Source organism: Felis catus, chromosome B4 (assembly GCF_018350175.1).
Source record: "Felis catus isolate Fca126 chromosome B4, F.catus_Fca126_mat1.0, whole genome shotgun sequence".
Taxonomy (NCBI): Eukaryota; Metazoa; Chordata; class Mammalia; order Carnivora; family Felidae; genus Felis; species Felis catus.
In genome coordinates this window covers 73828700-73844645 of record NC_058374.1, presented here as the reverse complement: position 1 = coordinate 73844645, position 15946 = coordinate 73828700, and the positions used below count along the sequence as shown (strand labels likewise).

The 15946-nt window shown below is 38.7% G+C and overlaps 1 protein-coding gene across 2 annotated transcripts in view; it reads left to right on the top strand.

Annotated features, from left to right (window-relative positions):
• SLC38A4 (solute carrier family 38 member 4) overlaps positions 1–15946 on the top strand; it is a 70915-nt gene that overhangs the window by 49944 nt on the left and 5025 nt on the right. For both annotated transcript variants that reach the window (XM_006933639.3, XM_019834842.2), the window contains exons 7-15: positions 3567–3648; positions 3739–3821; positions 3922–3980; positions 4833–5108; positions 5221–5300; positions 6647–6747; positions 8498–8622; positions 14327–14471; positions 15829–15926. In XM_006933639.3, the coding sequence (XP_006933701.1) occupies positions 3567–3648; positions 3739–3821; positions 3922–3980; positions 4833–5108; positions 5221–5300; positions 6647–6747; positions 8498–8622; positions 14327–14471; positions 15829–15926 (1049 nt within the window). The remainder of the gene's footprint in view (positions 1–3566; positions 3649–3738; positions 3822–3921; positions 3981–4832; positions 5109–5220; positions 5301–6646; positions 6748–8497; positions 8623–14326; positions 14472–15828; positions 15927–15946) is intronic.

The following is a 15946-nucleotide window of genomic DNA, read 5'->3' as shown; positions in this document are numbered from 1 at the left end:
ATTTTTCTGACACCTTTCCTATCACCCCCATATCTACCTAGCTACCTAGCTTCTATATGTCCTGTCATACCATAACAAACCATATTCAGTTCCCCTTTCGTAGGCCTGCCACCCTAACACACACACACACACACACACACACACACACACACACACACACACTCGTTCTGTTTGCTCCCATGACTTCTCCAGATTATTAGGTACTAGTTCCCCTGGGCTCCCTTGTGCCCCCATTTATATATATCTGATATGTTATTGTTTTTAAAAAATATTTTAAAACCATTGAGAATAGACTTTTAGAGTCTGATGCACCCAAATGTGAGTCTGTTTCTGCCACTGTGACTTTACTCCAGTGAGTCTAATTTGTCCATCTATGAGAATGGGAGTATTATTCCATCTCACAAGGTCATTTTGAGGATGAAATCAGACAACATATGGCACATAATGAGGGTTCAGTACATCCTTTCCTCCCCAGTTCTCAGATTCAATGTCACTGGAGCCCTCCTGATTTTTTTTTTAAATGGGCATAATTATAAGACAAATACATACTAACTGTGAAAAACTGGAACATGACATAAATACATAAATTATAGAGATGTTTATATAAGTCACCCTTAGAAATAACTACTTCAGTAATTTCTCTATGCAAAATTTAATAAGTATATTGTTACTGTTAAAATTGGATCATCTTATAACACGGATTTGCAGCTTCCTTTTTTCTTTACCTGACAATATGCCTTGAATGTATTTGCATATTCTTTTTAATGGCTTTGAATTTTCCATTGTACAAATGTACCATAATTGGTTTACTGAATCCCTTATTGACACTGTAATAGTGAAAAACTGGAAACCATCCAAACAATTGCTACAATAAATAAATTTGCACAGCAATCTTGCAAGGAGGTAACCCTTCTTAATAAAATCACTGGAGGGGCGCCTGGGTGGCTTAGTTGGTTAAGCCTGAGTTCAAGCTCCTTATCGGGCTCTGTGCTGACACCTTGGAGCCTGGAGCCTGCTTCAGATTCTGTGTCTCCCTATCTATCCCTCCCCTGCTTGCACTCTCTCTCTTTCTCAAAAATAAACATTAAAATGTTTTTTTCATTAAAAGAAAAATAATAAAGTCACTGGAGTTATCTAGGATTTCCCAAATTCAGCAATTCCTTTAGTAACCTTTATCCAATTCTAACTTCTCCTGCTAAAGGACAGTCGGTAAGCAGATAAATAAAATCCAGGCATACCTTCGTGATTTGTATTTATTTCTTTTCATATTTGTATATATTAAGATCACAGCTCCGGGTAGAATTTGGCAGGAATTCCAGGATTGTTTCATTCATTTTACTGGGTTTGGGCCACAAGCATAGAAGCTCCCCATTCCCACCAAATAGACCGCTTTACATTTGGTTCAAATTTTTAGCCTTTTCAAGACTTAAAACATCAAGCATTTCATAGTATCACCTCATAGCTGATCTAATTTATTTGTCTGAATAACTGAAATACCCTGACACATATCTGGCCCTAAACCCCAAGGGTTGGGGGACAACCACAACATCTGTGGCTCAAAGTGTAGCTACTAAGTAATGGAATAAACTATAAAATGGTCTCTCAAGATGCACACACATGAGGGAAGTATGGCTTTAAGGCGCTAACACAAAATTTCATATACCATTCCTGAAAATGCTCTCACTTTGGTTACTCTGTGTGATTAGTAGTTATTTTAGCCTAAGGGAAATCACTTGTATTTCTGTATTTAGCAACTCCACATTTAGAACATTTAACTTTCTCAATCCCCTGAAAAATTAACATTTACCACAGATGTTTCAACATTAGCAGAATAATGTTGACATTACCCAGACAGGTCTGGATCATTCTAAATTTTCGAAGACCAAACACATTAACAGTGGTGACATCACTGAAAGTCAGCAATTAATAGCTCTAAAATTGAATGGTACCTCACTGAGCCAGTTAATCAGAAATATCTCCTCTGTTTACGCACCGTAAGATTTAGCTTTAGCCAAGGTCTTTGTAAAGATTAACCAAATAATATTTACAGAAGACACATCAGGTATTGTAAAAATCATTTCACTTCACAATAGAAGAGAAACACTGGCCTGGGGATCGGGGATCTTCTATTTTGGATGTGGTCTGTCGTTTTCAATCTGTGTGATCTTGGGTATGTCATCTAAGCTTTCAAACCTTTATGCCCTCAGCTGTGGAATGAAGATAACATACATCTTGCTGATTTACAAGGCTTTTCAGCTGATCAAATGGAGTGAAGTGCAGTACTAAACAACACAGGGAGTTATTATCACCATTATTACTTGTTTGAGGTTAAGTATTTTGAAACTACTAATAGCACAATTTGCAACCTAGAAATCTGCTTTACGTGTCTGTGAGCAAAACTTCACCAGAAGGATGGAGCACACACTTTTTTTTTTTTTAGCAATGCAAAACCCGTCAGTTTTATTTTTAAGTTAATAAAATGTATTTTTATTTTTTAATGTTTTCAATGTTTATTTACTTTTGAAAGCAAGACAGAGTGTGAGCAGGGGAGGGGCAGAGATAGAGGCAGACACAGAATCTGAAGCAGGCTCCAGGCTCTGAGCTGTCAGCACAGAGCTGGATGTGGGGCTAGAACCATGAACCATGAGATCATGACCTGAGCAGAAGCCAGATGCTTAACGGACTGAGCCACCCAGGTGCCCCAAAATGTATTTTATTTTTAATTTACTGGACCATGTGTCAAATTAGCATTCTACTTCACGGAGTGGATGGACTTAGAAAAGATGTTGCATAAATCCCTATAACTTGGCAAGATTATATGTTATGCATATGTATACATACATCTTTTTCCAGGGAGAGGGTTTATAGATTATATCAGATTTTCAGAACAGTACATGATCACACGTGGATCATTTGTCAAGATGCTCAAGAGCTTTTGCCACTTGGTATAATTTCTTATTTGGTCAAGAGGAGACTGGGATATAGAGAAGAGAAAATTCACTGACAAAAGTGGGAAAGCTATCATTTCTTTCATTCTTTTATCAATCCAGTCAGCCTCCAGTTTAGACAATTAGTGGTCTGAGGCTTTGGGTGCCCATCAGGGAGGTTACAGAGGACTAGACTAGCGCCCACCCGGGGAAGCCAGAGTGACATATAATCTACACAGCACCGCCCTACACTTCTGCCCTCTCTCCTCTGGCCGATGCCTGTTGTTGCCAGGCCCCTGCCCAAATGATGGACACAAAAACAGGCACACTTAGTACAGGCCATCATGACGTCTAACTGATGGAACAACTTTACTAAAAACCTCAGAGCTGGATTAAAAACAGAATCAGCATTGATACTGTCAGCAAAGGTCCATGTGCAAGAGCCAGAGGGCCAAATACCTATTTTTGAAAAGAACTCGGAAGCAGTACAAGATATACCGGGTGGCTTTTCTTTCTGTTCAGGGGATCAGATGCACATCTGACGGGAAGACTGAATGTCCCAAAGGCCAGGACTTCTCACAACTTGCCTGTGACTTTAGTGCTATGTGCACCACTAAGCTGTCACGTTTTCCATTTTAGCAATGTCAAGCTACCTCTTTATCATTAAATATGAGCTACCTGAAGTAATCAGAGCATTCATGGGACTTGAAGAAAATACTGGGTATGTCTTATGTTCTCTCTACAACATCCTTTGGCTGATTCTACTTGGTCTTTTCTGATCCTAATATTCTTGACGCTCTTTCCCTTGTAGAGAATGGTACCTCAATGGCAACTACCTCGTCATATTTGTGTCTCTTGGAATCATTCTCCCACTTTCTCTTCTTAAAAATTTAGGTAAAGTCATCTTTAGTTTTTATTTTCATTTCCTATTCCAATAGGTAAGTCGATTGTAGATACTGTATTCACCTTACAGAATTTCTCTGCTAACTTTTAGGTTACCTTGGTTACACCAGTGGATTTTCTCTTACCTGCATGGTGTTTTTTGTCAGTGTGGTAAGTGATTTATTGACATGATCCTTGTAGGTTGGTGAGCATGAGACACATAGTCCCTGAATTAGTGTCCTCATTTTTGTTCAAGCAATTCACTAGCATCAAATACTTCTTGCATCACAAGCCATTTTCTTATATTCTAATTTGGAATGAGAAAAGAACAGTCATGATTTTAAAAATAGTTGAGTTAGAATGTCAAGGCCATTGCTAATAGTATGTTCTAAGCACACTGGATATATATTTGGACAAAAGGAACCCTTCAAGCAGTAACATGACAATGATCTAGTATTTAGAAAGGTGGAGGAAGAGGTGAAGAGTCCCAGAAATCAATGAGCTATAGAATTATTCATGTCTACATCAGTCAGCCATTTTCTCCTACACATTCCACCCATGAAAAGAGGGTAATCCCAGTGGAATTAAAGAAGAGATCCTTCTCCCCATTGCCCCCACTCCCTGCCAAAAAGGGAAACTTCTGTAATATCCTGGATGCCAAAATGTATACAGCATTTCCCCAAAAAAGGCAAAAGAAGATGGGAAATTTTTTGATAATCCATATTAATTTGAAGAAATGAAAGATATGAAATATAGCAAGGAAATGATCATCTTTATCACAGAAGAATATGGATGATTCTTAGAAGAGATTCATGCAAAATACTGTCCTATTGATTCTCAGGGACAACCATCCTTCCAACTCTTTCCTTAGAGCAGAGGCTAGAGAGTCTCCATTGTCTATTAGCCTAAAGGGAATCTTCAGCAGAGGCCCCTCACCACTACCCCATAAGCTATATAAATGGATTTTTGTTTCACTGTTCTCCTCAAAAAGCTGATAATTTTTTTTTTAATGGCTGGGCCTAGGTGATTTACAAGAAATTCCAAATACCCTGCCCTCTGCCTGTTCTGGATCACAATGTTGGAAATCTGACATTCAACAATACACTTCCAGTGCACATGGTAATATTACCTAACAACTCTGAGATTAATGGCGTGAACTTCATGATGGATTACACCCACCAAAATCCTGCAGGGCTAGATGAGAACCAGGCCAAGGGCTCTCTTCATGGCAGTGGAGTAGAGTATGAAGCACACAGTGATGACAAGTGTCAACCCAAATACTTTGTGTTCAACTCCCGGGTAAGTGATGAGCCTACCAAAACGGCTGGGTCTTCATTTTATAAGCTGAGATGGCTTGGGATTGCCATCTGTGTTGAAAAGCTACACATGCGTTGTTGTCTTTGTTTTTCAGACGGCCTACGCAATTCCCATCCTAGCATTTGCTTTTGTGTGCCACCCTGAGGTCCTTCCCATATACAGTGAACTTAAAGAGTAAGGCAGCCATCATTTTAACATTCTAACTTGTTTTGAAAATGTGCTCATATGTTCAGAGGTGCTTTATACAAAAGCATGGTTAATGGCTTTCTCTTCAGAGAAGGTTTGTGGTACATACCACTCATCAGTAATGTATTTTAACCAAAAAGGTATGAATTAGCCCCCTCCCTACACTACCGTATCTGCTTCCTTCTCTCCCATTTCTTCATCCTAATGGTCCACAAGAGGAATTTAGGTCAGGGGGAGGAAGAGCCAATGGCTAGAAGAATTTTGGCAGGAATGAGAAATTTGAATTTGAAATTTGCTAGGAATGATGTCACCTCAGCTATAAATGACCGCACCCATGAAGACCAAAAATTATGGCTAAGGTGACCTTGCTAAGCCATTGATGTCACTTGTGCTCTGTCTTTAACCCTTGTCTAGAAGACATTCACCACAGGGATGTGCCAAAACCTGGCCTTCATTGTCTTATCTGTACAATGGAGACAATGGCTAGACAATCTTGTTTCTTCTAGCTGAAATTCTAGGATTCGTTTGTAGTCTTTTCCCTTTGAGGCTGTTGACATCTACTTAGGTATGTAGTGTGTCTGAGCCCTCTAGCACTGCTTTCCCCTTTACCTTTAGAAAAAGGTGGCCTATAGTAATTCTCACTTTATTTAATCCGGATATCAGTAACCTCACTCTTTATTCTCAGTACATAGCAATAATTGCTTCACAAATTCTGATTTAACTTATAAAAAATTGGGGGAACACTTTCAATAATTTTCGCTTTACTTGGAAAATCACATGCGGCATTTACTCTACACTTGACCTTAACCGAAGATCAAGAAGTGATAGCAGTTACTCCAGAAGCCCAGCAATTGACTTTAAGCAGCTGGGTGCCCTCCAGAATGGTTTCCAGACGCTTCTAGGCTCTCTTGTGGTCTGGACTCATGCAACTTGTGCTTTGCTGATTCTAGTAGGTTTGTGTCCTCCCACATGAAATATGAATCCCATCTCACTATGAAGTATGAAAGCTTTCTACATTGGCAGACAGTTGGATCTTTGTGTTAATTACATTCTTGTGTACTCAGTAGACAAGTATATTTATCAACACAAAATAAACCAGTCTTCTTCTAGGAAAATAGTTGTCTCTAAGACTGACAGAGTAGTAGTTAAGAAAAATGAAAACAAATCCCCCACAGCTCTTTAGGACAAGTTTAAAGAAGCTATGTTTCTGTATGAGATATTTGGTTTTATAATAGTACACAGGCATACATTCTTTCACTATTTTAGAAATTTTTTTTACTAAAAAAATGATAAAAAAAAAAAACACTGAGCTTTTTTTTTTTTTTTCATTTCAGTCGGTCCCGGAGGAAGATGCAAACAGTGTCAAATATTTCCATCACGGGAATGCTCATCATGTACCTGCTTGCTGCCCTCTTTGGTTACCTAACCTTCTATGGTAGGTCACTCTGTCAAAGTCATTCTCTTTGTGCAAATCCTAGTTGGACTGATCATTAACCCGGGTAGGTATAATTCTTTTAATTACCCTCTATAAGCAGCATGATCTATAGTCCATGTAGTCAACTAACATGCTATTTTAGCCTTGTCACTTGACCTAAGAAAATGGGACCTGAACCAGTCTAGCTAACAAGTTACAACAATTTGTGAATTCATACATGTTTTATGAAAAACCAGCCCTCAAATCTACATTATTTTCCTTACGGGATAGATTATATTTCCTTGACTTTGACTTCTTAGGCCATCTCATGCTAGGAGCAATCACAGTGAATCCAATCATATGTTGTAAAGCTTTCTTGGTGGAATAACTAACTACTAAGCAAATGGTAGGGAAAGTGCAAAGTCCTTGATTTGGAACCTGCTTCTTGTTTACCAGTCAAGTGGGATCTGGGGGCTTGGAGCATTAGGTAAATTTTCTGGCTTATCCCATTCTATTCTGTTATAATGAACAGTTTCCTGAGAAAAGACGACATGACAGAGTTCCACTCAATCTGGGAGTGCACTACCAAAAACAAAAAAAGTTACTATGGACACATTAGATTATGCCTAAAACAATTTGTCTATGGCATCTTAATGGACACAAAAGTAGGATTGTTATTGCACTCCATTGAAGCATAGCCTAATAGACAAATTTCAGGGACGTAAACATTGACCTGTTATCACTAATCAGTGTAATCAACATAAATAAACCTTTTGTTTAAACTTCTCTAACTTTTTAGTTGTTTTTTTCTTCTGATTCACTAAATTAAATTGATTACTAGACAAATTGTGGAGGAAAAGACTGGGGAGGGAGCACCATTTACTTGGGGTTTTTTTTTCTATTTGACTAATAGTTGGCTATTAACCAAGCATTCACTTTAGATTGGGCATTAACTGCTTGTTGGTTGTGAATTAATAAAAGTTAGATCAATACCACTGAAGGTATTTTTACCCCGTTTTATCTGATTTGGAGGGGCGTAGGGAGAAAAATCGAACTACATCTGATTCTATAAGCATCTCCACGTCATTTGTGTCTGGAATTCTGAGTGGATAAGCTTTCCAGGAGCATGGCATCTTAATCTTAGATCAGTATTCATTGGGAGACCCTGTTAAGATCATGCTAATTCATCCTTGAATGTTACTTATACTGATTCTAATGAGTTTCATAAGATAAGCTTGAAAAATCCCCGGAAGTATCTGTATTGGTATCATGATAGAGTCATAATTATTGAACTTGAAAAAATATTAAAAATCATTTGTCATAAGGTTTCCATACTAGATTCAGAGAAGCTGCATCAAGGCTCACTTAGCAGGTGGGAATAGAGGGGGGAGTGGGCAGGATGTAAGGGACAGGCTGGTGGGGGCTTGGACCTTTCATCCCCTTCAACCAGAGCACCTCAGCTTCCCGTCTCTTGTGAGGCTTCTGTACAAACTGAGTAGACTTATCACGAAGCAAATGAGCCAGAGAGGCATCTTCACAATTTTATTCTAGCTTCTTTAACTTCATAAGCTTCACTGGCCCCCTTGTCCATTTGAAGAAAGATCAACACAACTAATAAATAAGCTCAAAGATAGGATAAAAACAGGCGTCTAGATTCCCAGACCTGGGTGTTTTTTTCCGTTGTACTGTGTTCCCTTTGTAAAATGTTGCTTTTGGTAATCAATACTGACTTGGAAACACCAAACTGGACCCATTCTCTTCTTCTTTGTAGGAGAAGTTGAAGACGAATTACTTCATGCTTATAGTAAAGTATATACATTTGACACCCCTCTCCTCATGGTACGCCTGGCAGTCCTTGTGGCAGTGACACTAACTGTGCCCATTGTCCTGTTCCCAGTAAGTACCTGAAGCTTTGATGGAAGAATCCTGCTTAATCTCCTAGCTTAGATATGTTCCAATTTGACATGGATTTAATTATGTGAGTTTGCATTTGCAATGCCTGAAGACGTTATTTTCACACAGCATTTTGGAGCCATTTAAGATGGACAATTTAATACGTAGATTCAACAAATATTTTTTGATGTTAAACACCTTTTAAAAAGTCTTTATTTTGGGAGAGAGAGAGAGAGAGAGAGAGAGAGAGAATCCCAAGCAGGCTCCATGCTACCAGCACAGAGCCCAATGCGGGGCTCGATCTCATGAACCATGACATTGTGACCTGAGCCAATATCAAGGGTCGGATGCTTAACCGACTGAGGCACCCAGGCGCCTCAAATGTTAAACACTTTGAAGATATAGGAGGAAAAATATAATCACAAAATTTCTATTTATTTTCCAACTTTATTGAGGTCAAAGTTTTTTGTTAAACTTCAATTCAGAAAGAAGATCTTGGGTTTCTATCTTGTGGATTGGTAGAAATGAGTAGGAGTTCATAGAACTTCTGGAACTTAAAAGGCAAAAACTACATTACTTTTCAATTTGTTGCATTTTCACCAGTTCTGAAGGTATTTAAATTTCCCCTACAGTTTTGTTGCAGTCACATTCAAATGTTGCCTTATTTAATCTGATTCCTTGAAGACCAATGAGAAGGGGAATTTTATTAAGTAAATTACTTACTAGAACTAAATCTCTTGAAAAATAGCTATATTTTCCACTTTATATCTTTTCTACTATCCCTAACACTGATACATGCCCTCGACTAGACTCATACTGGGATCACCCCTTCTTGGCATTTGCCTTTGGCATCACTTGTCCTGGGATCACAGAGCAGGGCTGGTTGAAGAGATTTGGGCTGCGTGAGTTAAAACCACCACCTATGGACAAACACAAGTCCGCATTCTCCTGCCAACTCTTCTCCTTTCATAAATACTCAACTTACTCATTCATTAAGGGGAGAAAATAAGCGACCTAGTAACCAGCACCATCCTGTACAGAATGTTCCATACAGGGCCCAGCATATAAGGACTACTCATATAATGACACTGTGGTCACTTTAAATGCAGCTTGTGTGCTGAAATATTTTTTAACACATTCCTTTTTCATGAGTGCATGAAATCAGATCCTTATTACTAGGAGGGCTAATATTTTACTCCTAAATAATATCTTGCCTCACATATGTCTGTAAGTATTTCAAATGACATGCATACAGCTTTAGCCTAAAATCAGCTCCATCATGGGTATGAGGCAGAAGACAGCTATTGACAAAGTGTACCATAAGGTAAAATTTCTAAGCAAACAGTGTCTCTGAGGAACCAAAGTTGAAAGCCCTTTTTGTGTGTAAAGAGCTAATTTTTGGCACACAGTAGGTATTCACATCATTATCGAGTCAAAGCATTTTATAGAAGAAATTTGTTATGTGGCTCTGTATTGCTTTTTTCATAAGCCCTAAATATAGCAGTTTGAGGTCATGGTCTCGGGAGATTAATGGACTTGCCTGTGGTCATGCAGTTAGTTACAGCTGATTAATGCACCGCTCACAGAAGGACACTGATGGCTGAGGTCAAGATAAAGGAAGTGGAAGTCACACTGATGGTCATTTTACCTCAACATTTAAAATCCAGATCTCCCCATAGAAGTTCTTTCTCTTGTGACAGGGCACAGATATAAATTTGACCATCAGGAACAGTAGTGGTTTGGGAATGTCTCCCATTAGATGCCCCTTAGAATCAAAATGGATCATGGGAACCAAAATTTCAAAAAATAACTTATCCTTAAGTATTTGTACCCAACGTTAGCATTTACGAAACATGTTGCACATAATTCTGTCTTTGACCCTACAACATTATTACATTGAGATAATCTGCGTAGGTGTCCACCTTCTCCCCTGGTTTAAAAGTCTTAAAGGTTAGGAATGGGCACAGTGACTGGTGCAGGAGAAGTTTGACAACAATCGCCCAGAAAAATGGTCTCCAAATGAATCTTGCCTTGTGAGATGTGTAAACTGCTTTTTCTAGCAATAGCATAAGCTGTTCACCCTGCCAACATTTGCCACGAACTTTAGTTCGGGTCAGGAGCTGGGCTAAATGAATTAAGTGTCCATGGGTATGATGCAGAACATAAAAGTAAACATGGAGGACAAAAAAGTCTCTTCGTCCCAGTCAAACCCACAAGACTACCTTCAGACACTTTCTCCCTAAAGTGAGATAAGTTATTAGTGATGTGTTTGTTTCTTATGATTTAGAGCCATGATTTCCAACATGTCAAACGCTGAGCCATGCACAGCAGGGTTCTCCCGGTAGTTTTTTTGAATTAAGAAACTCTTGACCAATAAGAAGTTTATTTACTTTGCTTTGATATCCCCATATACAAGTAATCAAAAACAAACAAAACCTAATCTGGATTAAAATCTCTCGATTTTAGGCATAATTGTATATTCTACTTCTTTCAACAGAGGATAATAGGCTCTTTTTCTTAGGAGCCCAAAAAGACACAATAAGGAAGGGCGTTGCTGTTTTTGGTTGACTAGATGGATTTTCCTTTGATTACTCTATTTATTATCTTATTTTCTGCAGTTAGGCTAGTTTTTTCCATAACAAAAGACATATTGAGTGCAGAAATGATTATTGAACAGATGAATAAATGAAGTGAATTACTTTTTTACTAGTAGCTCAACATTTGTTTCTATTGTTGGGGGTGGGGGTTTTATGGGAGGGTAGTCTATTATGGGACTACACCTCCTTCCCAAAGACTATTAATTCCATTTTCAGCTTGTACTCCCCTTTATGCAGTAAAGTTCACCCATTAACATGAAAAACAGAAAACCAGATCATCCTAAAGAGTTTATCAAGAACACACAGACTCACATTCCATTTGCCATACCTTAAAAAAAAAAAAAAAAAATCACATCTCAGATTTTCCAGCTACTTCTCTTTTATTCTGTGATGGTGAAATCATTTTTCCCCACATATGTTGCCATCAGATCTGTTTTGAATCATATGCAGATATAGGCATAGAAATATGGCAAATGTTGCTGAGAACTGGAATAGAGTAGTGGTCCACAGATATTTCCAACACTCCTACCCTAGGCAGTCTTACAAAATGAAACTGATTCGCTTCTAAACAATAAGATTGATTTTTTTTAAGAGTTCAGACCTAAGGTTCCCACTTTTTACTCTGCCTCCCAGTGGGTCCCCAGATTAGAACATAGCACCTCCTATTCTGAATACTCTCTCTGGAAATAACAGATGTTTTCTCTAGAGCTGCAAAGGACCTTTCTGGAATCCTTCTGGGTCAGAGGGCATGGCTGTTGCTAAGGACTTCCCCACCCACAGCATCTGACCCACATTTCCAGGTTCTTATCAGTTTGTGTCAGTGGAGAAAAGGCACTTAGATAAGTGGAACAGCAGGCAGTGCTTTGTGGGTAACACGCCAGAGTTGCCTCAGTCCTGACATAGGTAAATAGAACTGTTCAGGACCTATTGATCCAGGCTCACCTCGCAAGGCAGCATTTTAACATAGAATGACCGGCAAGTTTTCTTCTATTCTTTTCCACCACCACCAGCCCCCTACTATCTCCCCGCTTGCCCTATGATCCTTTCTAGGAATGCATTGGCAATTCTACATGCTTTCAGTTCTGTTTGGGATTTTGTTTTTCTTTATTTGCTGTGAGGAGCAAGCTTTCATCATTTATTCCAATGATGATTCCTGTAAACCTTCTGTACTCTTACATCACCAAGCCAAACCTTAGTCTTTCTGGGAGCCATGAGACCTTAGGAAACCACATTCACATTCAGGGGAACTGCACTTAGAGGTTTACCTCTAACTCAGCTTCTGGAATAGAGTATTCCTTTAACAAAAGACCAAAAACAAAAACAAAAAAAACAAAAAACAAAAAACAAAAAAACTCACATATGTAAGTCCCCTGCCTGAAAATAACCTGTATTCTACTTGTTTATTCTGTAAATTTCGCACTTTCAGACAAGTAAATCTTTAAGCCATAAGGATGTACCATGGAAAGCTTATGTTGAAGCCTAATAAGACTGGTTTGGACAATATCCAATAACCATGGAGTGTGGATCATAATGTAGAATTAATGGACAGCTGGGGAAAATGTAATCAAGGCATTTGCTTTCTTCAGCCTACTTTTCAGAGCGAATTTCATAATTTTCACTAATCCAATTTTTAAAATCCCTTACAAAGTCACTCTTAAACCATTTCCAGAGACTATCTGGTTTGCCATTCTGGAAATGAAATTGCTTTTGAAACCTAAACAGATGGCTTTAATTTTGGTGGACCAGTATGAAAGGAATGTCACATTAGACACTACAAGCAATTCGGCTCAAAGTTTTGGCCGTTCATACATGTGTTTCAAAAATGTATTTTACATTTTTGCTTTTACATGAGTTCCCATCTCTCCACCAGTAAGAGACTTCAGAAGTAAAATTTTAAGTGGAAAATCAATGCCGGCATTTCTAAAAATGTGAAGTCCGAGCTTAACTGGAGTGTTCCCTTATTGAAAAGCCAACAGAATAATGCCACTGAGTCAAAAGTGTCCTCTAAAAGATTCTAAAGATGAGAGTATTTTCCACTTTGTTAAGCTGTTCAAACATGCAGGGCATTCCCTCCACCCACAAGGATCTTTTTATTATCCAGTTATAGCACAGTAACTTGAAAGACTGCTACAAATGGAGCCTCTCTTGACCCTTCACCTACTTATTGTAGCTGCTGAAATAGGGCTGAAGTCTGTCAAGGCTCCCGAAGGGTGGGAAGGGATTCATTCTGTTCAACTTAATTCAACATGTATTGAGTGCCTGCTGTGTGCAAGAGACACCAAACGAGAAACTCCGAGGAATGCTAAAATTACCAGGTCCTATTCTTTGCATTTTGTGTGCATTTATAATCTGTAATTGGGAACGGAGGGCAAAAGGGCAAAAAGAAATACAAAGAGTATCATTTTAAAAAACATTATGTGGCAAAATAAGCATTATATGCTAAATACGATGCCAAATTTTTAAAAAGCCCAGATTTGTAAAAATCACAAGGAGTGCAAATCAATTCAGTGCTTGCCCTTAATACTTAATCCTGTTTGACAACACACGTTTAGAAATCAATAAGGGTTTTACTGTGTCCCTGAAGTCTTACCTGTTATTTTCTCTGAGATAACTTTTAAGAAAAAATTCTGAAAGCTGAGAAAGTGAGCACAAGGAAAATAACTATCTCAAAGAAATATCAGCATCAAGGCTGCACAACAATATCAACATACTTTTTTTCTTTGTTAGTTTTGAGAGCCTGCAAGCAGAGGAGGGGCAGAAAGAGAGGGAGACAGAGGATCCAAAATGGGCTCTGCACTGACAGCAGAGAGCCTGATGCAGAGCTCCAACCCACAAGCTATGAGATCATGACCTGAGCTGAAGTCGGGGCTCAGGTGCCCCAATATCAACATACTTAATAACTGAACTGTACACTTAAAAATAGTTATGATAGTTAACACTATGAATATTTTACCACATTAATGAAATTTTGAAAAACAAATCAGCATCAAGATCTTTTCTGGGAGAAAAAGGAAAAACACAAAGTGCTTTAGAGTGACAAGAATATTTGAAATAGTAGACGAAAATCAAAAACAAATTAGTAACCTTGCCTTTGAACTTTCTTGTTGCAGATTCGTACATCAGTGACCACACTCTTATTTCCCAAAAGACCCTTCAGTTGGATAAGACATTTCTTGATTGCAGCCATACTTCTTGCACTTAATAATGTTCTGGTCATCCTTGTACCCACTATAAAATATATCTTTGGATTCATAGGTAAGTTTGAGAAAGGCTTTTATTTGATCAGCTCAAGTGGATACCTCCTTAAGTGGCAGACGGGGAGCTGGTGGAGGGGAAGTCAAGGATCCCTGCTCCATCTTTGACTCATGGGATTCTCGTGAGCCCAGCCGGGCCACCTGGTCACCTCCCCTCCCTCCCAGGTGACTCTGGAAGTTAATCACAGGATCAGAAAATGTCAACAGTAAAAGCTACCTTATAGGTCATCTAGTCCAGCTGCCTTTTCTGACGGAAATGGAACCCCACAGAAGTCAAGTCATATACAGTTCCCCACTTCCCCTCCATCCAAAAGTAGAACATCATATGAAATCTTTCGTAAGCCTTGATGGCATAAAGCTACGAAGAAACTACGATTCATTCATATGGAAGCATTTTTGAGCATCCCAGACACAAAAGATAACCGCTCTTGGACTCTTCTGATAACTTACGACACAATATTGATAACAAATGCAGAAAATAAATCGACCTAAAACACAGATATTCACAACGGTTCAAAAGCCATGGCAACTTAATGCCGAGATGAAGTGTAGTCCCCAGGGAAGAGACCTGGAGACACCTCTCTCGCTGCTCAGGGGGCGCTGCCTCCATAATGTTTACTGCAAAACAAATTCTGGGCGCAACTTTCACCTTTTAATTTTTTTCCCCATAAAGACAGAAATCTTCTTTGGATTTCTTTCAGTTAGGGAAGGTAGGTGCTAACATAGGTCCTTCCTAAAAGTGAAGTGGCATGATATGAACTTTTGCAAAGTGGGGAATACCTGTATCTTGGACTATTGCAGGATTTGAATTTAGGTCTTAACTCTGCATCAAAAAGTAAGGAAGACACAGTCTACCTATAGGATGCTTTCTCGAGTCTGTCAGTATCAGCTGAGCATTGATGGCCATCTTTGGAGGTGGAGAAGGTTGGTCTTATAAAGCAGATTTCCTTAACTGTGTGGCCCGTTAATATAGTTTTCATCTGCTGATTTGAGGGATTACTCAAATTTTAAATATAACATTTTTTGGATTAGGTGTCAGCAACTTGAAAAGTTGGAAGTGGATAAGAAGGATGCATGATGAGTTCAGCTTCCTTAGTATGTGTTTCTATTGTCAGTTTCCTATATAAGTTTTTAAGTCAGCCTTTTTTTGTTTACTATATGTTATGTGTACTTAGGATACAACTATGATGTTAGGTATATTTTAATTTTCTTGATAAACATTTGAATAAGCAACCAAGACAGGTTTATAGTACTTTCAGTGCTAAGATTAGGGTAGCATTAAGACTTTTAAAGTGCATGACCTTGAGTCTCTGCCTTGCTGAGTAAGACATTGACCTGGCCTGTGTTTATCCCCTCAGGGGCTTCTTCTGCCACTATGCTGATCTTCATACTTCCAGCAGTGTTTTACCTTAAACTTGTCAAGAAAGAACCTCTTAGGTCACCACAAAAGGTTGGGGTAAGTAAGGCTTGCAATCT